Source organism: Mirounga angustirostris, unplaced genomic scaffold (genome assembly GCF_029215605.1).
Source record: "Mirounga angustirostris isolate CCGP_5_RB_7025 unplaced genomic scaffold, mMirAng1.0.hap1 SCAF_10, whole genome shotgun sequence".
Lineage (NCBI taxonomy): Eukaryota > Metazoa > Chordata > Mammalia > Carnivora > Phocidae > Mirounga > Mirounga angustirostris.
Window position 1 is genome coordinate 99,630,885 of NW_026991718.1, and position 24,232 is coordinate 99,655,116.

The 24,232-nt window shown below is 36.6% G+C and overlaps 1 protein-coding gene across 11 annotated transcripts in view; it reads left to right on the top strand.

Annotated features, from left to right (window-relative positions):
- TASP1 (taspase 1) overlaps positions 1-24,232 on the top strand; it is a 303,482-nt gene that overhangs the window by 5,873 nt on the left and 273,377 nt on the right. For 9 of the 11 annotated variants that reach the window (XR_010405771.1, XR_010405770.1, XR_010405772.1 and 6 more), the window contains exons 2-4: positions 2,998-3,216; positions 6,688-6,755; positions 9,071-9,139. Coding sequence is in view for 6 of the 11 variants with exons in the window: in XM_064572806.1 (XP_064428876.1) it covers positions 3,072-3,216; positions 6,688-6,755; positions 9,071-9,139 (282 nt within the window). In the remaining 5 variants the exon portion in view is untranslated. Of the gene's footprint in view, positions 1-2,997; positions 3,217-6,687; positions 6,756-9,070; positions 9,140-14,082; positions 14,214-15,033; positions 15,305-24,232 lie in introns of those variants that run through there. The other 2 variants (XM_064572812.1, XM_064572813.1) reach the window with 2 other exon arrangements.

Consider the following 24,232-nt stretch of genomic DNA (forward strand, 5'->3'; position numbering starts at 1 on the left):
CACTATTATTTTTGGGCGTATTCTTCCAGATTTGTACTTTGCATATATACTTAGCTGTATTATTTTTTTCTCCCCTCCCTCAAAATATGGCATTGCATGTATTTCTGTACTGTGCCTTTTTTACTTATATATCTGTAAGGTTAGTCAATTTATATATGTATATCAAGAATATTCTCATTTTTTCCAGTGGCTGCTTTTATTTTAACCACTTACATCAAGACATATTGTTGGTTCATATCTTTACTATTACAAATAATCCTTCAGTGTGCATTTGTAATTTTGATTGATTTTGCCAGATTGTCCTTTTTGAGTTTTGTCATCTTATGCTGCTATTAACAGTGTATGAGAACTCCTGTTTCTCATTAGCCTCAAAACGTGGTGTCATTTTGATGTTGGTCAACCCAAGTTAAAAAATGGCATTTGGGTGTAGTTTTATTTTGTATCTTTCTTTTGAGTGAGGTTTAGCATCTTTTGATCTATTTAAACTGTTATACAATTTTTCTGTTAACTGGGATTTGCCCATTTGCCCTTTGTTGTCTTATTTTTAGTCATTTGTTGGAACTCTTTATTTATTGGTAGGTCAGACCTTTAATGGGTTTAAACAAAAACTAATGTTGGAGTAGAAGTTGCTTCATTTCTAATTGAAATCGAAACATTCCACTAACCACTGGGAGTTGAGGCCAGAGTTGTACATTGCATAGCCTGTCTATTTAAATTTCTTTCCCAGTCCTGCAGAACTTTGGGGGTCAACATTTTTGGAGGAGTTTATGGAGATGACATGATATTCTAAATAAATATATTTCAGATAGTCTCTGAGGGATGGTAGATTGCTCAAGAAATAGCATATTAATTTATCTTGCACATTTTTTTTTTCAGACAAGCCTGGAAGCAGTGTTTTTAAATCTCTCATATCCATGAACATGCCTATTACATCAACCTTATTCATTGTAAAATATAGATGTTTCAGTTTCTTATTTATGAAAAAATGTATCTGATAACAATGAGTCAGTAGCTTGAAGTTTAATAACCCATAATGCTTGGATATTTTTTCATTTTAACTGAAACTCTTAATTTTCCAAGGCCTGAGTTTTCATTCAACCTATGTTTGTGGGACTAGTGGGCCCAAGCTGATTTCATGGCTTGGTCAGATGTGATGGCATGTATAGGCTGGCAGATGGACTGCTAATCATTTCAATTCCCCTTCGTCAATGACACATGAATACATAGTATTCAAAGTCAAATAACCAAAGAGAAATAACCAAATAGCCAAAAGTCAAATAAAAGTAATTGAGGCAGATCCTTGTGAAGTCATTAGAAGAAGATCCATTCTTAGAAAGACAGCTGCCACCACAAAACAAAAACAAAAGCAGGTATTTCAGTTCACTTTTATTTAATCAACATCAGCACTCTTTTGTAATCAAAAGTTTCTTCCTGCATTTGTGAATATATGTTAACATTTTAATACAAGAGCATATATATATTTTGATTTAAAATTATTTGTCCTTTAAATGAAGTGTTATATAATAAAAATTCAATGGACTCTTTTTAACCAAGAATTAAAAAAAGTTAAAATGCCATATTGCAGTGCTTCTCAGACCATCTCTGGTGTAAAGGACCAACTTTAAAAAATTTTCAATCCATTGTTGACTGTTTTACAAAATGCAAAAGAACCAAAACTAAACCCCCCAAAACAAGCTCCAAACAAAACTGAAATATGAAAGATAAAAATAATGGAATATTATGCAGCCATCAAAAATTTGAAATCTTGTTATTTGCAATGATGTGGATGGAACTAGAGGGTATTATGCTAAGTGAAATAGAGAAAGACAATTCTCATATGATCTCACTCATATGTGGAATTTAAGAAACAAGGCAGAAGATCATAGGGGAAGAGAAGAAAAAAATGAAACAAGACGAAACCAGAGAGGGAGACAAACCATCAGAGACTCTTAATCTTAGGAAACAAACTGAGGGTTGCTGGAGGAGAGGGAGGGTCGGGGGATGGGGTTGAGAGGTGATGGATACGGGGGAGGGTATATGTTGTAATGAGCACTGGGTATTATATAAGACTGATGAATCACAGACCAGTACCCCTGGAACAAATAATACATTATATGTTAATTAATTGAATTTAAATAAAAAAAGAATAAGCAAGATAAAAATAAAAGCTCAATTTTATTACATTTAATAGGTAGAGTTGCTTCAAAAATATAATTAAAAAAAGGAAATAGAAAAAATTATAAGAAGTATACACATTGTTGAAAATGTGTATAGAAAGCAATTAATATATTAATAAAATAAGTCTCTTGCAGACTGGTAACAAGCCCTGGTCTGCAGACCACACTTTGAGTAACACCACTTTTTTGAATTAGGCAGCTAAGTCACTTTTTATGTGACTATTTATGTTTTATATTGGCAAAGAAAGACTTGCGTCCCTCCCTACTTCTCAGTTTAGAATAAGGTCTAGATTTTACCTACCAGTGTGAATCTCGGTGTCTTACTGTGATAATCATTTTATGGTGTGTGTGTGTCAATCGTTTTGAATACCTTAAACTTACATAATGTTGTATGTTCATTATATCACAATAAAGCTGGGGGAAAAAAGTAAGCTGCAATCTCAGCTTTACATCAAGGCTTGGTGATATTATCAGCATCACCTGTGATTCTAGAATGTCCCAGAGATTATTAGCATTTGGATTAAAGGGAGTAGAAAGCGATATTGAAGTTATATTGAGGTTTTCTTCAGTGTAAATACAATGAAAGATAGAATATCTTTGGACTCAGGATGAAGTCTTTTTACAATAGTTCTTTTGTTTATATGATTTTAAGCAAGTACTGTGTGGACAGAGATTTCAGTTCTAACCTTTTCGTATTCTTTGTATTACTCGGTTAAATAACTTTAAAATTAGGTTTTTGGAAAGTTATCTTTGCACAAATTTGTATAAGTTATGTGTGTTAGTGCAAGAAATATATACCATCTTTGCCGTTTTTCTTTAGGGCAATTCCTCTCCTGCAGTTACTTTTGGATGGAAGTATGCTCTTTTCCCAATAGAAGATGGTAATCTCGGAGAATGACCATGGAGAAGGGGATGAGTTCTGGAGAAGGGCTGCCTTCCAGATCATCTCAGGTTTCGGCTGTTAAAATAACAGTCAAAGAGTTGGAAACAAAGCAGTCCCATAAGGAGAAGCGAGGGGGCTTTGTGTTGGTACATGCAGGTAAGCTTTCAGTGGGCGAGTTGGAAGATGAAAATAATTCTGATTTTTTTTTTCTTGCCTTGAAGGACACTGAGAATTGAATTTCACATCTGGGGGAGGCAAACTGCCAGAGAGGAGTTGGAACCAAAGAGATTGACTTCAATATAGGTCTCTCCTACTTCCTGCTTGGAAGATCTTATAATGACAGCTCTTCCTATGTCTTCTTCACTTCTCTACTCCCATTATTTACTTTTACCCCATATAATACATGCAGTTAGGTAGTGTTAAAATCAGACAAAGTAATTTCTTAAACTCTGGTTTGTGTTTTTAAAAACGATGCTGCTGAAAAATTTTATTGACCCCATGTTTGACTATGGCTATTTAATTAATTAGTTAATTTATTTATTTTTAAAAGATTTTATTTATTTATTTTCAGAGAGAGACAGAGTTCCGAGTGGGGGGAAGAGCAGAAGAGGAGGGAGGGGGAGGGAGAGAATCTCAAGCATACTCCATGCTGAGCACGGAGCCCAATGTAGAGCTCCATCCCACGACCCTGAGGTCATGATCACAGCTAAAATCAAGAGTTGGGTGCTTAACTGACTGAGCCACCCAGGCGCCCCAACTATGGCCATTTTAGCATATAATTACACAGCCATAGAACTAATTTGCCTTCTTAATGTTACAAGTGAGGAAGAGAGATTAAGTAGCTTTAGCCCCATGGCTAGTTTGTGCTACAGCCAGGTTGAGACACCCGTAAGTGGGCCCATAGTCCCAGTGTAGTGCTTTTGACAATACAGAGGACCTGGAGAACAGATGCAGTGAAGTTCAACCCCTGGGTCCCTGATCATTGAAGAGTTTGTGTTTCAGAGTAGTGCAGCTCTGCTCAGGTCTGCCCAGCAGGCTTTTTTTCCTTTTTTAAGTCTTTTTTTTTTTTTTAAGATTTTATTCATTTATTTGAGAGAGAGAGAATGAGAGAGAACACATGAGAGGGGGGAGGGTCAGAGGGAGAAGCAGACTCCCTGCCGAGCAGGGAGCCCGATGTGGGACTCGATCCAGGGACTCCAGGATCATGACCTGAGCCGAAGGCAGTCGCTTAACCAACTGAGCCACCCAGGCGCCCTAAGTCATTTTTATTTGCTTGTATTTATCTAAAATTCATGACTTCTGTGAAGGGAGAAGGAATGGCTGGATCTCCTTTTAACTTTCCTCAGATAGGCAAGCAGGGTGGAATCAAGATTAACTTTCCTGTGGGGTAAGGAGTAGAATTGTTTCTTCTTGTCAAACTGGTGTTGTGCCTGATCATTAACCTTTGGCTATATCTGGACTAGATAACTTGGGAAGTCTTACAGAATCTAATCCAGGAGAATCGGAAAACCCAGGTTCAATTTGCTTTTCTTTCAAAAGATTTTGCAAAGAAATGAGGTAAATTTTAGAAATAACCCAGTTAGATTTAGACTTGGAACCAGAACGCCTGCCTTCTACTACACCATGTTGGTGCATCTTTCATGGTACCCAGTGAGTTATTTCATTCAGAACGAGTGTGTGACAAATGTACAAGAAAGGTTCCAAATTTGTAACATGCAACAACATAGAGCTTTTGATTAGTTGGAAAGCATTGCTTTCTATGACTATCATGATGGGATCCCTCTTCTTTCAGACACTCACTAGATGGGAATGGCTCTTAGATGAAGTTGCTGCTGGGGGCCAGCAGTAATAGGACAAAATCTGGGTCATGGCAGAAAATTATGTGGGTTAAGGTGACCCTCTCCTAAGTTATTAGAAGGTCAGATAGACTGATTATGCAGAAATATATATCTGGCACATTTAAGGGACAAAATTTCAGTTCCTTATCCATTGTAGAGATTTTAAACTTTTTTTTTTTTAACTAGAGGAGACTTGCCCAAATGTTAGTCATTTGAATCTTAGATTCTTGATTTTTCCTTGATCTGTATACTACTTATACTATTTACCTAATATTAAAAAGCTGAACACTTTTTACTTAAAACTTGAAAGATGAAACTTACCTTAAATGAAATGTCAGTATCACTTGCATGAGGAGAAAATAACTTTAAACACAGTGCAACCAAAACAGTGTAATTAAATCTTAGCTGAATCCTGTTGTATGTCAGTGGCTTAGATTCTGAGGCTACCTTTCCTTTGTTAGATAAATTACGAAGTGTTAACCAGATATGAAAGATGTACTGTGGCCATGCTGAGACTTTTCCCTTATTCAAAACAGAAGGATTTATATGTTAAATCCTATTAAAACTGTCATCCATACACTAAAGTTATATATTTTGCAGTAGTGTCCCATGATTTGGGAAATACTGCTGAAAGATTGGGGCCCCCAGATCTAAGGTGACAGACGTGTTAGAGAACGATGAAGAGAGGCCTGTTAAATATTGGTTCAAGCTCTATGAAGGTTCAGAGTTCTCCTGAGAAATAGGATTAGAATTGGGGTGATTATGGATTCCTATTGGTTTGGCATATTTTCTGCTCTCCTGGGTCCCTGATTGATAGATTCATGAGCCATTTCTTTCTCTGGTCTGAGGAAAGTTGGGGTAAGTTTGTGTCAGAGTCTGTAGACCCACTTGAGGAGCCCTGAGGCTTAGAAATGCAGTTCTTAACCTTCCTTCTGTTAGACCCCTATGGGAACTTAGTGGCTGGATGAGGGGGTGATTCAGAGCTCAGTTAAAGAACTTTGTTTAGAAGCCTAATCAATAAGACACTTTAAGGACCCTTGTCTTGGTTTCTTTCTTATTTAGATTATTCTCAAATCCCTAACTAAGCAAGTATTAATCCTCTTAGGGAAACAAATTTCAGAGCGATTCTCTTGAGGAAGTTGCTGGGTGTTTAAGTGATGGGTACCACTGGGATTTCTAATAGGCAGACTACAATATGCTGTCACTGAGGTTTCAGAGACACCATGAGTTATATTACGACAGTGACAGGATGTAAAAAGTGTGCATGGGAGCGGTGGTATTTGGTGGTTGTGGAGAGGTGGGATGTAATACTCCTCAACCTCAAATGTTATTTAGAAACTACATAGTTTTCCGAAGTTACTCTTAAGAATTCAGGATTCTGAACAGTAATTTGCCAAATGGCAGGGGCTTTCTGAAGGTCAACAGAAAGGAACATGAAGGGACTCTGTCCTTGACACCTCCTGGGTTATCAACTCTAGACCAAAAAAACTCCTGACTTTGGAGAGAGGTTTTCAAAAGAAGATGGTCTTGATGGAGCTTGTTAGGGAATATGAGCTATTTCTAGTGCCTCTGGCAGGAAAATAGCCTTTGAAAAAGGAGGTAAGACATGGCATTAAAAAGACTTATGGTAGAGAAGGAAGCTATTAGAATTTGAAAACTCCATACATATAGGACAATAGCTTTATTGTCACCAGGAGAGCATCAGTTTGTATGACCTATTTATATAATCTAAGTAAGATCTCTGATATTTTAATGATAACTAACAACTGGTTGTTTTTTTCCACTACAGGTGCAGGTTATCATTCCGAATCCAAAGCCAAGGAATATAAACATGTATGCAAACGAGCTTGTCAGAAGGTATGAACAGAGTGTGTCTGATGGAAACATTTGTTTTGGCCAGCAGGCAGCTTTACCTTGAAATTCAAAATTTTAAGGTTTGACTTCTAAGGTAGTCTTTAGTTTGGACCATGAAATTATTATGCTCATATTTGTGGGGTCTCTGTTTTGTTTTGTTTTGTGTTTTTTATTCTCCAAATGATGCTTAGATTTTGCCCTTCCTTTCCCAGATTAAAGTCTGTATTTTTGGAATTGTGGGCACCTAATCATATATCTTTTAATCTTTGTAAAGGCATTGAGCTCCATTGAAGGAGTAGGGAAAACAGTTAAAAGGCAGCCAATGTGTCTTTCTACGAAGAGAAGAAAATAAATAATAAAAAATTAAAATGGCTGCTTTTCTTGGGGAGATTATCCTGTCCTTTTTCCTTCTGTTTTTCATTAGTAGTTTGTATCATAGCAAATTCATTGTCATTCCTGAGTTTAGCTTTGCCCTTGTTCTCAGTTGTGCTTTTTTTCTCTTTGGTTTTTGAGGTTTTGCTAAATTGTTGAAAACTCAATGTGGAGGCAGGAATGGACTCAGAAGAAATATTGTTTGTTTTTATTTTGATCTCGACTATATACTCTTTTTGGCAAAGCTTCCATTACTTTTTATGCAAATATAATGTTAATGGATATTATATACTGAGTAAATATGGGTCTCTTCCAGTCTTTTCATTTAAATACCATTTAAAAGAAAGATTATACTTTATTAGAGATCTAAGCTTTTTCTTACGAATGAAATCACATAAATAAATAAGAATATTTTGTTATAGGGATTTTTTTGTTTTTGAAATTTAGAATAAAGCTAAAAGTTCTCTAAACTATTTCATATTTTTTATCTTAATTTTCAAAGTTTGAGGTGTTTTCATCATCTGAAAAAAGATGTTTTCTATAACTATAGTCCTAGAATCCTAATACGTTTGGAATGTATAATCAGCCCCCTCAATTTACACAGTGAATGAACTTAAAAGTTTAATGAGGAATACCACTCTTAGCTTTTGAGCATTTTCTCTGTTGACTAAATTGGAGCTTTAATAGTTCATGGAGAAATCAGTTTTCCTTCTCTCTCTTTCCTTTATACTCCAGAAGTTAAGGTGATTTTATGGGCCTTTACTTTCTATAGTTTATATTACAAAAGAATATGATTTGTTTATCTCGATATATCATACAGTAGTCTGCCGTTACCCATGGGGGATATGTTCTAAGACCCCCAGTGGATGCCTGAAACTGCATATTGTACCGAACCCTATATGTACCATGTTTTTTCCTATATATACATACCTATGATAAAGTCTACCTTATAAATTAGGCACAGTAAAAGATTAACAACAGTAACTAATAATAAAATAAAACAGTTGTACTGTGTATGTATAAAAGTGGTGTGTTTGTGGTCCCTTTCTCTGTGAAAATATCTTATTGTACAGTACTCACCTCTTCTTCTTCTTGGGATGATGTGAAGTGATAAAATGCCTCCCTGGTGGGATGAAGTGAGTGAATGACACAGGCATTGGGGCATAGTGCTAGGCTACTGTTAACCTGATATTATGTCAGAAAGAGGATCATCTACTTCTGGACCGCAGTTAACTGGGTGTAATTGAAATTGTGGATAAGGGGGAACCACTGTAGTACCAAAAATGTTTTAGTCACATGTATGTGTTCATCTAAAGATTTTGAAATATTTCTGTGATTGAGAGTCACTGTTTTTTATAGTTAGGGGTGTGGAGAGTAGTAGCAGTGGGAGAAGATGTTATTAGCTTAGTCTGAGATTCAGTTATGTATATAAAATATGAATTATGAGGATATTTATTTATTTTTCTTTCTCTAAATATTTAAATTCCAGTTAACATACAGTGCCATATTAGTTTCACGTGTAGAATTTAGTGATTCATCACTTACATACAACACCTGGTGCTTATACAACAAGCACCCTCCTTTGAATTATCAGGATATTTAAACCAAACTGAATTCACATAATGTCTATGGCTATTTTGAATTGCCCTGTGATGAATGAAGCCCTTTCACTTACTAAATCGCCTGCACTTTGCATTTAGTGGCTAGATTTTATTCATTTTCTTAATTTGAATGATAAGTGAACTATATCATAAATTATCCTGAATATAAACCCTTGCTTGTTTTAAATCTAAGTAGGTTATGTCTTGAAGTATGGAATGGAGCTAGTGATTAATTTTTACTAACTCTAAATGTCTCCTACACTTCTTTAAGGCTTTGGAAAGTTTTTGGGTATGTTTGGGAAGTTGTGGTTTTACAATGCATAATGTCTCCCCTTGGTTTCATAGGCAATTGAAAAGCTACAGGCTGGTGCTCTTGCGACAGATGCAGTGACTGCAGCTCTGGTGGAACTCGAGGTATTTCTTTTCTGTTTTATTTAAAATATTTGTGAGTTTATGTTCATTATTCTTAAATGACATGAGTGTTGAGTTAGTTAATCATCAATTATATGACCAGTGTTTCCCAACTGTATTAACAAAGTTATGAAGAAACCTGTGATATATTGTTGGGTTGTTTTCACTGGGGACATCTCTGAATAACATAAAAGTTGATTGAATCCCTCTTCCCCACCCCTTTTTGTGAGATTCATGAATATAAAAGTTATTGGTGTTTGGATACCCAAATTTTCTTATGTTTAATAGGAAAATTCCTGAAGTTAACTCCCCTTCTCCAAAAGTAATGCATGTTCTCTTGTTTAGGAAACAAAAAATTATAGCTATCTAGAAGTGTCTAAAGAAGAAGGGGATGTTTCCTCATAAACCTATCAATTAGATTTGTATCCTGAAGCCATGCTGTGTGAAGTGTGTCTTGTCCAGTGTGATTATTAAGTTGGTCTCCAGTTGGGCGCCTGGGTGGCTCAGTCGGTTAAGCGACTGCCTTCGGCTCAGGTCGTGATCTCAGGGTCCTGGGATCGAGCCCCGCATCGGGCTCCCTGCTCCACGGGAAGCCTGCTTCTCCCTCTCCCCCTCCCCCTGCTTGTGTTCCCTCTCTCGCTGTGTCTCTCTCTGTCAAATAAATAAATAAAATCTTAAAAAAAAAAAAAAAAAGTTGGTCTCCAGTTAACTGAAGACATTGAGGAATTCAGTGGGGAGGCTCTCAAGGTCGCTATACTTGTTTTACTCTATATTGAGGGACTGGAACTTTGAGGATGAATTTGTCCTGGAGATTACTGAGGCCTTCAGAAGACTGACTTTTGTTGTTCAAACTTAGAGAAGATAGATTTGTGTCAATCTGTTTAGAGGATTATAGTGAACAAATACTTTTCTGGTTGAGAAGACTGCTTGGGGAATCAAGATACGAAGATAAACCAGTGATGAGTTTGAGGTAGGAGGTGGATGGAGTGGGTCTGCCCAAGTTGACTGGATTGTGGCCCTTTGATTTAGGCTCTCATATCAGGGTACCTACCCAGTCATGCCAGGCCTTGCTTTTCCCTATGAAAATTGCTCAGGAGTTTACCAGAAGCCCTGGCTGTGTTTTCTGTATATTCCCCTGCTTAGTTGTGGAGCTATGCTTTAGATCATGCTTTGTAGATTTTAATCTCTCCTGTTAATGCCTTCAGATGGGTCCAAGTGTGGTCGAGGAAGGTAAACATCTATGATGGGTACAAGTTCTTTTATAGTTTGGTTCCTGAGACATCTGACTTGGGATATATGGTCCCCTCCTGTTTGTGACTGATAACATCTTACACCACCTTTACCAGTCCTTAGCCCTGGGCACCTCCCAGATTCTCCTTGACTCAGTTTTTTCATTTATAATATGGGGGTAATTCCTATTTCATAGAGTTCTGAAGATTGGGTTTTAACATATGACAAGAACTTAGGTCATTGTGTTACACATAGTAAGCACCCCTGAGAAATTAGTCATTATTACTATTATGAAGTGCTTTGGTAGTGATATATATGAGCTGAATATTTATGGTGACTATGAATGACATGTTTTTACAATGCCAGGAAAAGATTAACTATATAGTGTGGATGAAAGGAGAAAAGTGCTGCAAGAAAGAAGATTGATGTACTTACCAGCAGATCTTACCTTTACTCAAAACACAGAAGGAAAGCTTCATCTAACTTAATTAAATTGTTAATTGCAAATTACTCTCCTTTGTGCATAAGAGGATGTCCTGAGGTTATCGGTGGTGCATGGATGGAGTCAGTGTCGGTCCAGGGAAAGAAAAAGAAGGTTAATGAGTAGCTGGGAGATAATACTGTAATGGCAACTATGAATATAAAATTGAGTAAAATTAAGTTTTTCTTTTCTTTTCATTTTAGAATAACTTTAATTTTCTCAAGTCATACTTCTATCATGTTGAATATTTTATTACATTTTTCTCCAGTGATCAATCAGCCATACTTTTAAAGAGTTTACTTATTTATGCTTAAAAATGATTAAAAATACATTCTGGAATAGCAAGTTACTCATGAGTAAGTGAGCTTTATAGTTTTGAATGATGACCTCTGTTTTTTAAGAGTGTGGATATGAAGTTCTTTTTTAAACAAACTTGTTCTATTATTTTTGACTGGACTATGTTATATAGATAATGGGAGCATGAGATACACCTGAGTGAGTTTAGTGTACTTCTCCCTCTCACCCCCATTGTTAAATTTGGAGAAGAATTTCAATTAATTATCTTTAATAATTCACTTTTATGTGGAATTTTTGAAATATGTGAATAGTTTAATGGCTAAGGCTAGCTGGAAGAGTTTTCCTAAATCTTAAGAATTATGTTGGAAGTCATGCTTATACTGCCCCCTGCAGTTTTGGTTGCTTTGATTCATCACCTTTAAACAAGGTGAGGTTTTCAAGAGTTCAGTTGGAGTATTGTAATAGTTAAGGTCAATGGAATGATATAAGGAAATCAGATTCTAATATTTTATGTACTTAGAAAAATATAAGTAACAATATTGAGTCCTTTCAGCTTACTGAAAAGGCCCAGAGAGTTTTGATTTATAATGTGTTATGTTTAATTTGAGAGTACCTACTTTTCTTTAGTTTTGACCAATATATTCAATAAAGCTAAGTCTTGTCCTAATTGCTGAAATCAGACCTTTTTTTTTTTGACTCTGGGATGTACTTTTTTTGAGTAAAAAAAACCCCTTATTTTTTAAACTTAGGCAGAATTCCTTGAACACTTTATTAACTGTGGGCTGAAATGACTGAAATGGTTTAATGGTCCTTACTGGCTAGAGGGGGTATCTAGCCTTGTATTTAAAAAAAAAAAAAAAAAAAAAAGAATTTGCACTTACCCAAGTAGTCAAAAGTACACTGATTTCAACTCCATGCCATAGGGGAGGAAGAGACAAGGTAAAGAGAAAGAAATTTATATGTATAGACACATGCACACTTACGCAGGCCACCTAGACACATCATTTTTGAGCTTTTCTTGGAAACCGATCACCTTGTGTAGTTTCGTTATCCTCGTTTATCACTACAGACAGTGGTATCATCCTAAGACTACCACTTCTGGACACTAGAGGGGTGTTTCTGTCATTTAAAGAAGTGGGGAGGTGAGTGCCTAAGTTCCTGCCTGTTAAACTGACCAGCTTCTCTCTTGAGGGTTTTGGGAGGGAAGGTGGTCACTCCATTTGAGGCGTGCTCTGCAGTATGGAAATGAAAATGATATGACACCGGGGCGCCTGGGTGGCTCAGTCGTTAAGCGTCTGCCTTCGGCTCAGGTCAAGATCCCAGAAGCAGGAAGCCTGCTTCTCCCTCTCTCTTTCCCACTCCCCCTGCTTGTGTTCCGTCTCTCGCTGTGTCTCTCTCTGTCAAATAAATAAAATCTTAAAAAAAAAAAAAAAAGAAAATGATATAACACCAAAATGCATTTTGTTTATCCTCAAAATGTGAGGAGGGAAATGGAAAGGCCAGTTTATAGATCATATTTTAATTTATTGTTCAACTGATTTGGTCCCATTGTTTCACTTAGCTATTTATAGCTTTTTTGAGATTGTCCTTACAACTGATGGGAAAGTGACTTCTATCCATTGGATAGTACAGATCTGATCTCACTCATAGTGGAGAAGAGGTTTGTGAAACATCTGATCTTCCTATCTGGGGCTATTCATCTGGAAAACAGTTGTTTTCACGGCTGCTTTTGGAATAGTTTTGGTTCAGGTAGTGGCAGTGGATTGTAAACTCTAGATCATAATTTTGCACATTTCACATGGGATAGCTTCTAATATGAATTTCTTCTTTGAGGAAATTGGCTATAGATCTGGATGAGTCATGATGCAACTGTTAATGTAGAAAATGTGTCACAGATTCCGATGGGAAACAAGCTACTTGTAAAATACTGAAGCTCCCTTTGCACACCGATGTTTTTCTGAAAAACATCTAGTAAGACCTTTCTAATAAGGAATTCCTTTCTGATAAGGAATCAGAGGTGAAATGTGAATGACGCAGTTTTGAGAGGTTATTTGTAGTCTTGTATGAGAAAACTGATGAATCTGGCTGAGAGTTTGAATATCTTGGTGTAGGCTTTGAGATATTTTGGTCAATTCATTTTGAAACTAGTACTTTTGGTAGGTAGAATACTGTGCATTAAAAATAGTGGTAGATATAGCTTTGAAATTTCATATAGTGAAAGGCAGCTTGCACAGGCTCCTTTGTTAAAAATGTTTTGTTGAGTTTATATTATTCTAAGTGGACCGTGCAGTTCTTGTGTTGACTTGATTTGATTCATCCTTTAAGGCTCCCTGTGATCAGGGAAGATGGTAAGTCATGGTTGAAATTAGTTTATTGTTGAAATGCTTTAACATTTAAAGAACAGATTATATCGGGCACACGTTTTTGTATCTGTCTGCTAAGCAGTCTGTTGTCTCTGGGTCTCTATATAATCCAATATAATGCTTGCTTATGAACTCTAGGAAAGTTCTTTAAGAAGTAACTTCTTATAGATGGCCGATAGTTTGGGGTGTGAGAGAAAAAAAATATTTGCATTATTGCATATTTCTATTATATATAATACCGTCACACATTTGTCTGTCTCTATATCCTCTTACACCCAGAGCCAGCTCTGCATGCATTTCTTTAAAGCAGGGATCTCCAGAATGTCATCACTGTTTTTTTTTTTAAGATTTTATTTATTCATTTGAGAGAGAGAGAGAGTGCACACAAGCAAGGGGAGAGGCAGAGAGGGAGAAGCAGACTCCCTGCTGAGCTGGGAGCCTGATGTGGGGCTCAATCCCAGGATCTGGAGATCATGACCTGAGCTGAAGGCAGATGCTTAACCATCTGAGCCACCCAGGTACCCCTCCAGAATGTCATCGCTGTTGACTAGTCTGTTGTTGGTGCCCCCATCCAGGTCTCTCTGCAGCTGCAGGATTAGGCCACACCCCCTTCTCTTGGGCTGGAATTGTCAATATGCCACAGGGAGGGAGAGAGAGAGCACCTAAGGCCTGCCAGTCCTCGAAATGCTTAGTGGTCATGGAGATGGTATGGATTGCTCCTGGCATATGGGTATATCTAGGATGGAAGGGAACTTTGGGAAAGGCTGATATGCCCCACTTTCTCTTAACAAAACCTGTTCGCAAGTTTGCTTATGGAGTTTCTTTGTGAGTAGACACTTAACCACATCCTGCCCCCTACCCTACTTCAGTGTTTTTTGGTTGTTGTTGTTGTTGTTGAAAAAAAAGAGGGGCATTTGTTTTATAGGCATTTCTGTTTATTTGGGAGGTTAGAAAAGTATGTAAATAAATGAGCATCTCCATTTTTCTGAACATTTTCTGTTTTGCAGAAATCATCTTTTCATAAGCAGAGGGTAGCTGAGTATCTCAGTGGTTCCTTGCTTCCTCCTCCCCTCCCACAAGGGGCTGAACACATTGGAAAGACAGCTTGATGCATTTAGCTCACATATATACAAGTGCCCATTAACCATAATATGACTGATGAGTCTAATTTTAGACCTAACACTCTTGAAAGTCATTTTTCTCTTCAATTGATAATATCTTTTATTCTCTATAATGTGGGGAGGACCTGTTTTTATGTATTTGAAGCAAGGAGTTTTACCTTTTATCCTTTGTAGTACTTAACCTGTTTGCATTGCATGAAATTTGAGTTTTGTCTTTAGATGCTCTTTCCTTTTTTTTTTCAACTTGGTATCATTGATTATTTCAGTCAGAGACCCCATTTTGCCTGTCTGTTTAGCATTATTTCCAGTGGTGCTTCAGTATTTCTGTGTATTCCAGCTGTTTATAGAGTCTTTATGTTTCTCTGCATTTTTTTTGTTTTCTTTTATTTTGTTTTATTTTTTGAGGTGTACATACACAGTTACACTTCATGGAGTTGCATCCAGCCAAGTATCCATGTTCTTCTTGTGAAGAGGCAGAGAAAATCACCTCTCCCAAGAATTTCCACCTTCTGACCAAGGGAAATGTGTCCTGAAGAGCTGTACGCAGATGGGAGGCAACTTGTTTGCTTGTTCTGCTGCTAGAGCATTGATTTAATTAGAAGACAGGCTGTGGGTGGCCATGTGCAGACAAAGAAGCACCAGACATGTCGAGCCCAGTTAGCCTGGGACAGTAAAAGTAAGTTACACTCTTTTTAAAACATTTTTGAGTACTGATGCTGATTCTTGCCTTTAGTACTAAGGGGCAACTTGTAACTTACTGTTTGTGTTTACACAGTAGGTACATCTGTTCTTTTTCTAGGGCCCTAGAAATTAGATGTGCTTTCTAGCACAAAGTACCTGCTTAATGGAAAAGCAGTGATTTTTTTTCCTTTAAAGAAAGCTGAATCAATTATTACAGTCTGATTTAATTTTACACTGCATCAAAACTGTGTATTAGTTTTTGATCAAGTCAAAACACTGAAGTACAGAGCTTGTTATGTTTTACTGTGTCCTGATGGGAACATGAAACATTTTTCACTTTTTTCTAGCCATTTCTTGATAAGATATGTGGACCTTATCAGATGTATTCATCTTGGCCGAATCTAGAAGATATAGTCCAAGAGCAGACTTAGCAGTTCCTGAGGAGCATGTAGTGTTATATGTGAACCCTCATTTTGCTCTTGGAATTGTTATTCTCCAAGAACATACTACATTTTGGAATTCAGTTTTGAGCTACTTAAAGCTACATTTGGTAGTATGATGGAATTGGTGGTAGTCTGTGCTTTGGTTATGTGGAAGCAACTTAGACTTATGAATTGAGTCCTGTATTAGTAGAGATATTAGATTCATTAGCCCTTAGATTTGTAGTATTGTGATTATTGAATCATTTTGTGTGTGTGCATTTGGGGCATCAGTTTCATAATCGAACATCTACTTTTTTTTTTTTTAAGATTTTATTTATTTATTTGAGAGAGAGAGAATGAGAGACAGCAGGAGAGGGAGGAGGGTCAGAGGGAGAAGCAGACTCCCTGCTGAGCAGAGAGCCCGATGTGGGACTCGATCCTGGGACTCCAGGACTATGACCTGAGCCGAAGGCAGTCACTTAACCAACTGAGCCACCCAGGCGCCCACATCTACTGTTTTTTTTTTTTATTGTTGTTGTTGTAATTTCTGGGCTAAGAAGCTTTTTCTGTGTTGAGCAAAATCACAGGCTGATATCATGAAGGTTAGTCTGAAAGACTGCCCTCGGATTTTAAGTTTTTGCCCATTTTCCCAGACCCAGGCCTTTATTTAGAATCTGGAAAGGAATGAGGAAGAGACTTAAGTTACATGATTTTTAGGAATCCCATCAAGATCACATCCTAATTCCTGCTCCAAAGCAGGACAAAATATTGCTTCAGTTTTCTTTTATTCATATTCTCTCTGTCTATCTCTGTCTGTCTCTCTGTAGTTCTTATGTGTGTAGTAGGCTTATGTAACCTAAATGTTCGGAGAATGCAGGATTGCATCTCACTGTAGCAGAGCAAACAACTTAAAAATGAAATCTAGGCATCCCAGTTGATGAAAGTTCTTTGGTCATTCCCACTGCCAGGGAGTTGTTACTGGTTGTCATTCTCACTTAGGATCTAGCCTCCTGCATGGTACCCACATTTCTTGGCCGTTCATGACATGCTTATACTATAACGTAGGATATCAACAGTGTTAACACTTGTTAGGCTTCTTAGAAAATCCAGGGTGAGGAGCTTATTTATGTTTTCTTTCTTGGAGTATGAGCAGATGTTAACATTTTCTAGTGTGCTGAAGTCTTTTTAATAAAAAGAAGCATTATAAGTTACTACTTATAAGTTAGTAATGCCCCTTTCTCCCCTCCAGTTCTGACCATGTCCTCACCTCACATTTGATAGAAGGATGGCTTAAGTTATTGTGATCCCATGGTCTGTTAGGTTCTTTTTGAGTGATATTTCCATATTATTGTCAACATGGTTAAAAGGTGTAATTATTTAGGTTGAAGGGATGTGTAAGTGGATGCCAAATTTAGCTCTACTAGAGCAACAGCTACATTTGTCTTTTCTATTGTAGCTCATGTGGAAAGGACAATTTCAGGTACTGTGTGTGCTAACCTCTTCCTGGACATTGTAAAGAATCCAACTAAAACAAAGTTTAAAACTATTTCAGATGTGCAAGTGTATTGGAGCCAATATTTTATTTTAGAGATTTGTGTTATGTTTGACAAGTAACTCTTTGTACTGCAATTCTGTGGCTTTGAATAAAAAAAAAAAACAAACAGGAAACTAAATTGCTGTGATGTCCTTTTTCCGCTTAATTATGTTATATGTTTATTTGCAAATTAGGCAGATTAATAATAGGAGGTGAGTACAGAGGTGCAGTGCTTTTTTATTAAAAATATTTTTTTGTAATAAATTAGAGAAAAATATGCTTCCATTTTTTGACAGAATATTACATGCCAGATCAACAAATGCTCTAATGAACAAGTATCAACATTTGTTGCATTTTTTCTGACATTTCTAGAAGAGTTTGGATGTTTCATGAAGATCATAAAAAGTCTTAGTTTCTAATACAAGTGCTGTTGTTTGTGAGGGTTTTTTTTTCCCCCCAACATAAAATATGTTGTCTCTTGTGTTATTGAATAGTGAAAAAAATGAACTGTTCCAGATACTAAAACTGGGTATTGGATGCAACATATTTGACTCAAATGTTCACAGGGTGTGATGCAAACAAATGTTCTCTCAACTTACATCCAGGATAGCTAAAATATTACTTTAACACATGTTAAAAGTAGAGCACTGTAACTATTTGGCTAGATATAATTCCGGGCTGTCTGAGTTGAGTAATTTCCTCAGGCATTCCAACTTTGATCAACCACAGCAGGAACTTTTAGCATGTCTGCAGAGCAGCCAGTGCATCTGTAAATGTGTTCTGAGGTAGAGAGAAAAGAGATGCCAGCAAAGGAAAGAATACCTGCTGTCATTAAGGAGCAGTTACATAATGAAAATGGGAAGTTTTTTGTTTCCCTGGGAACTCCTTTTAGATCATTGAGTCTCTGATGTCTAAGTATGCCCTGTGGTTCTGTATTAATGAATGAAAGATACTTCATTTGGCCTAGTAAAAATGCTTTCTGGCTAACTGCTGCTGAAACTTGCTGGTTAGAGCCCATTAATTCTTAAACTTTCCAGTCTTTATTAATGTAATGTTAATCGGCTAAAAAACCTAACAGACAATAGTGTGTTATTAGTCAAGTGTGTCTTGATTGTTTTTAATTGGCTAGTATTTGTGTGAAAGTATTCTCATGTACCCTGTTTTAGAGAATAGTTCTAAGAACAGGCAGCAACTATAGAAATAATTTCATATACCTTTGTTTTCAACACGTGGGTGAAAATAGGTTTTCTGGGTTTTATTCTCAGTGACCTGAAAATGAATTTGCAGATACACATGTTTCTATACATAAACATTAACTAAGACTATTTATAATGGTAAATTGCCTTGTGCCTTGTTGGGAGCTACATGTTTCCCCTATTTTTGGACACAACATGCTCTTATCACATGGATATCACTTGCCTGGATATCTTTTTTTTTTGGGTTTCCTTTTTTTAAATTTTAAGTTCAATTAATTAACAGTATAGTGTATTATTAGTTTCAGAGGTAGAGTTCAGTGATTCATCAGTTGCATACAACACCCAGTGCTCATTCCATGACGTGCCCTCCTTCATGCCCACCACCCAGTTACCCCATCCTCTTTTAAGGAATTAACAACTACTTGCCTACTGGATATTAAATTGAATATTCTGTCTAGCTTCTTTCTGTCCTTGTTTTCTGTAGTCCCATGATAATGAATACCATGACCTCTAATTAGCTCCAGTTGTGAAAGTTCTGCTTTTTAGGTCAATATTGTATCAGACATTAGGATGAATCCATAATCTTGTAATTTCCATGTGGCAAATCTCTCTGATTGTCCACATTTTCAGTTACTCAAAACAAGGTTAACACAGTTAAATAAAATTAACTAGTAATAAAAAAAAAAAGTCTTATCGTAGTTTTACCTTCTTTCATAGTGTTTTTTTTTCATAACTGGACAAAGGCAGTATAATTGGTAGATTTACAACTTTTAAGCCCATCCCCTTATCCTGAAAGAGGTACAGAGAAATGGTTATTGAGGAAGTAGCTGAGGGTGGGTAGGGGAAGGACAAAGGTTGGGTAAGCTAATTGTGATTTCATAGGCAAGGTACTTGAGTGGATTTCTGAGTTGGTTACCTTGTTACTGTTTCTTTGTTTACCCAAGAATTTTTCTGTAAATATTGTTCATCTGAATGCTATAATTTCTTCAAATTTAATACTTGTTTGATTTCATGTGCCTATTGCCTTGATCTTCAAATCACTACAGTTCACACTGAGATGAGAGTCAACTTTTATAAAACTGTGTGGGATCTGGTATCTAATTTATAGATAGATTCTTACTGTCCTTTAATTACTTTACCTGATTCTCTTTGTCATTTTTTACATATTACCTAAATATTGATACCACCCCCCACCATGTAACTGTGTAAATTTTATGTGTTTGTGTGTGTGTTTTGTTTTTTGAGTTTTTCTGCTCCAAACTACTAGCCCCAAAGGGAGTATCATGTTTTATCATTTTGATAATGGCAGTTCACCATTAGATAAAGTTGTAGATGTAGTTGACTAATAGTGATCAAGATAGTCTTGAGAGGGCGCCTGGGTGGCTCAGATGGTTGAGCGTCTGCCTTCGGCTCAGGTCATGATCCCGGAGTCCTGGGATCGGGTCCCGCATCGGGCTCTCTGCTCCTTGGGAGCCTGCTTCTCCCTCTGCCTCTCTCTCTCTCTCTCTGTCTCTCATGAATAAATAAATAAAAATCTTAAAAAAAAAAAAAAAGATAGTCTTGAGAAAAATACCATGATTCATCATTCTTCTTGTGGATTTTAGGGAGAAAGCTTATCTGACTTATTTGTAGAAACAAATTCCAGTCATCATAATCAGAAGATATGTGGCATTTCTGACCACTGACCTGGCTCTTCTTAATAAAGTGTGCTGACACATGGTAGTTAGACTACACGGCAGGTTAGGTGGCTTACTTCTATATTTATTCTTCTTACTTAAGTAGCAAGAAGGAAGAATATTCAGTATTTTAAATATCCAACTAAGCACGAGAATGAAATCATGATTTGTTGTTTGGACTGGCATTTGTATCAAAGAGCTCCTTTGCCTGAAATCTGTATTGTATATTCAGTTTTCACTGAAGACTTAGCAAAGCTCAGATTTTGCATCAGAAGCTTGATACCTTATTAACTCTTGGGCCAGTGGTTGCAGAAGAGACAGTTCACAGATATGTGTTGATTGGCCCATAGACTAGTTCTTAAAAATTGGAATTTGTTGCCAACATTTAAAAATTAGGAGACTCAAAAATCTGGATTTCGAACTTCTCTTGAAAAAATGAGACCTGGCCACATGGAGCACGCATTCTCTCAGTCTCCTAGGGCTGAATGACAGCTGTCACTTTTGACTGTAGGAGGCTTTGTAATTCAGATTGTATTTCAGTTCAGGGTAAAGCTGAAAATAAGGCTTGGACAGATACACCAACTTTTGTCTTGTTGGAAGGGCTGAGAAAATGAATTGATAGTTTAACAGGGATTCCTACCAAAAGTAAGAGTAAAACTGGAATGAGCCTTGATTTAATTTTTTGCAATTGGAACTGGACTGAAATATTAACTTATTATTTTGAAAATGAACTTCAAATCAAACTAAAGACTTTTCAAAAAATTTCCCACTGAAGCAGTTTGAACCAGAACCAAAGTATCTCCCTCCAAAGAGTTTAGAGCTGGAGCTAAAGCAGACCAAAATACTGTATGACCCAACTAAGCTTGAACTAAATTGTTCCTTTATTTACTTCTTGTTTCAGGAGTAAAATATTATTTTCAGTGTTTGTGGCAAAGAATGTACCAGAAATGACCATAAGTACAAGCATATTGCACTGATTTCAAAACTTTGTCTTGCTAAGCTAATTTAGCTTCCAACATCATTTATCTTATCTTGATCTCACTACTTCGTAATGGAAAACATACTTAGAAAAGTCGTTGATTTGCACATAATATTTGTGGCTGCATCTGTGATGATTACCCAGAAAGTTTTGTATGTCCTTTTCAGTAATTCTCTCATTTTATTAATCTTTTTCCACTTCATCTAATTTTTCATCAGTAAAAGTTGAATCTTGGCTCCCAAAGTGGTTAGCTTTTGTAGCCTCTCATAGTTCATTTGTGCTTTCTTGCTTTCTACCTCTTCCATGCTGTTGCTGATAGATGCCTTTATTTTTTAAATTTTAAAAAAGGTTTTTATTTATTTGAAAGAGACAGGGAGTGAGAGAGAGAGAGCACGAGTGGAGGGCAGGGGCAGAGGGAGAGGGAGAAGCACACTCCCCACCGAGCAGCGAGCCTGATGTGGGGCTTGATCCTGGGACCCTGAGATCATAACCTGAGCCGAAGGCAGACGCTTAACTGACTGAGCCACCCAGGCACCCCTATTGCTGATAGATGCCTTTAAAAGCCTCCTCTAGATGGGGTTCACAGAGATAGTGAAGTTAAACAGCATACGGAGTTCATTTAGGTTGGAGTTTCTCAAGGTGAGGATCGTGGTCCACCTGAATTAAAATTACTTAAGGTAGCTTGTTAAAAAGAATGAAGATTCCCTGTCTTCACCTCAGATGACCTAAATCAGAATCTTTGGGAATGGGAATCTGGAAATTCTATTTTCTGATTCTTTTTAAAAAACTTTTTTATTTTAAGATAATTGTAGATTCACATGCAGTTGTAAGAAATAATACAGAGAGATTACTTGTATCTTTTACCCCACAATGGTAATAGTTAAAAAAAAAATGCAGTTAATCTTTTATTTTCAAAAGTATACATTATAGTTTCAAAACTTTTTAATGAAATATAGTATACACATAGAAAAATATGCACATTTATTGTAAGGGATAGCTCCTTGAATTTTTCAGAGTGAATGTATCCTCATGGAACTAGCACCCAGTTAAGGAAACACATTTACAGCCCTCCAGAAGGCTACTTACACCCCCTTCAGTCACTCCGGGGTAAAGCCTGGTCTGAAATGGAATCATGCTGTATGTTAGTCTTTTGTGTCTGCTTTTTTCGGTTGTTAATTGAGGTGAAATTCATAGAGCACAAAATTACTCATTTTAAAGTAATTCAGTGACATTCATACATTCATAATATTGTACCACTACCACCTTCTGTCTTGTTCCAGAAACATTTTTATCTCCCCAAAGGGAATCCTGTACCTTATAAGCAGTTGCTTTCTCTTCCCTCCTTTCCTAGCCCCACAGCAACCACCAATCTGCTTTCTGTCTTTATGGATTTACCTGTACTGGATATTTCATATAAATGGAATCATACAATATGTGATCTTTTGTGTCTGACTTCTTTCACTTAGCATAATGTTTTTAAGGTTCATTCATATTGTAGCATGTGTCAGAACTTCATTTCTTTTTGTAGAGTATTATTCAACATTGTTCATGATTATGCCACAATTTATCCCTTCATCTATTGATAGACATCTAAGTCGTTTCTGTTTTCACAATTGTGAAAAGTGTTGCCGTGAACATTCTTGTGCAACTATTTGAGTACCAAATCGTGAGGTCATACTGACTGCGTCTTTAACTTTTTGTGAAATCACCAAACTGTTTCCACAGCAGCTGACCCATTTTATATTACCAGCAGCAATGTATAGTTTCTCCCAGCAGCACTTGCTCTTTTTTATCTTTGTGATTATAGCCATCCTCATAGGTATGAGGTGGTACATCACTGTGCTTATGATTTTTATTTCTCTAATGATTAATGATGTTGAACATCTTTCCATGTGCCTGTTGACCATTCATCTATCTTCTTCAGAGAAGTGTCTATTGAAGTCTATTCATTCCAAGTCCTTTGGCCATTTTTAAATTGGGTTGTTTTTTGGTTATTAGGAATTCTTAATATGTTCTAGATACTATACTACTATTGCAAGTCTGAAGTTATGTCACAATAAACACTGGCTCCCTGCTAGGTGGGGAGCCTGCTTCTCCCTCTGCCTCCACCTCTCTCTCTCTCTCTGACTCTCATGAATAAAAAAATAAAAAAATAAAAAAACACTTGAAAGGAAAAATAAATTGTAATTACCCCTGTAGTTTTCTTGTCTCCTCATTTTAACCCTCTGACCATACCCAGTACCCCGTCTCCTGGCCTGTTTCATTTTTCTCCATCCATGTTTACTGCTATGTAATATGCCATCTAATTTATTTAATGTCTTATTGTCTGTCTCCTGTAGCTAGAATGGAAGCTGCACGTGAGAAGGATATTTTTCTGTTTTGCTGTATCCCCATGGTTTACATCACGGTTTTACAAACTATGGCCTGAAAGCCAATCTGGACTGCTGCCTGTTTTGGTCTGCAAGCTCAAAATGGTTTTTACTTTTTTAAATGATTGGAAAACAAGTCAAAAGAAGAATAATGTTTCATGACACCAGAAAATTACATGAAATTTAAATTTCTGTGTTTATAAATGAAGTTTTATCGGAACAAAGCCATGCTTATTCCTTTTTGTATTTTCTCTGGCTGCTTTCATGCTACAAAGGCAGAGTTGAGTAGTTGTGGAATTGCCTGTATGGCCCACAAAGCCTGAACTATATAATATATCTGGCGCTTTACAGAAAAGATTTGCCTGGCACATAGGTGTCCAATAAATATTTGTTGAATGAATGAAACTTAACCTATACCATCACAGAGGAATCTAAATTGGAAATCTTCCAGTAATCCAGTTCTTGAAAGTTTGACCTTAATTAGCTGCTAAACAAACAAACAAAAAATCCACAAATGATTTTTTGGTAATACTTTTTCACTGATCGCTATTCATCCTGTAAATAATGAGAATTGATGATAAAATACCAGGGAATTTGTAATTCTTAGGATAGTGTCAGCTAGGCTAGGTGTGCTGCACAGGTTTTACCAGTATTAGTTTGAAAAAGACTGTAACAACATGGGGTATACATCCTGTTTTTATTACTCTAAGAAAAAGTCAACAAATAGTTCGTTTTAGAAGCTGTTTG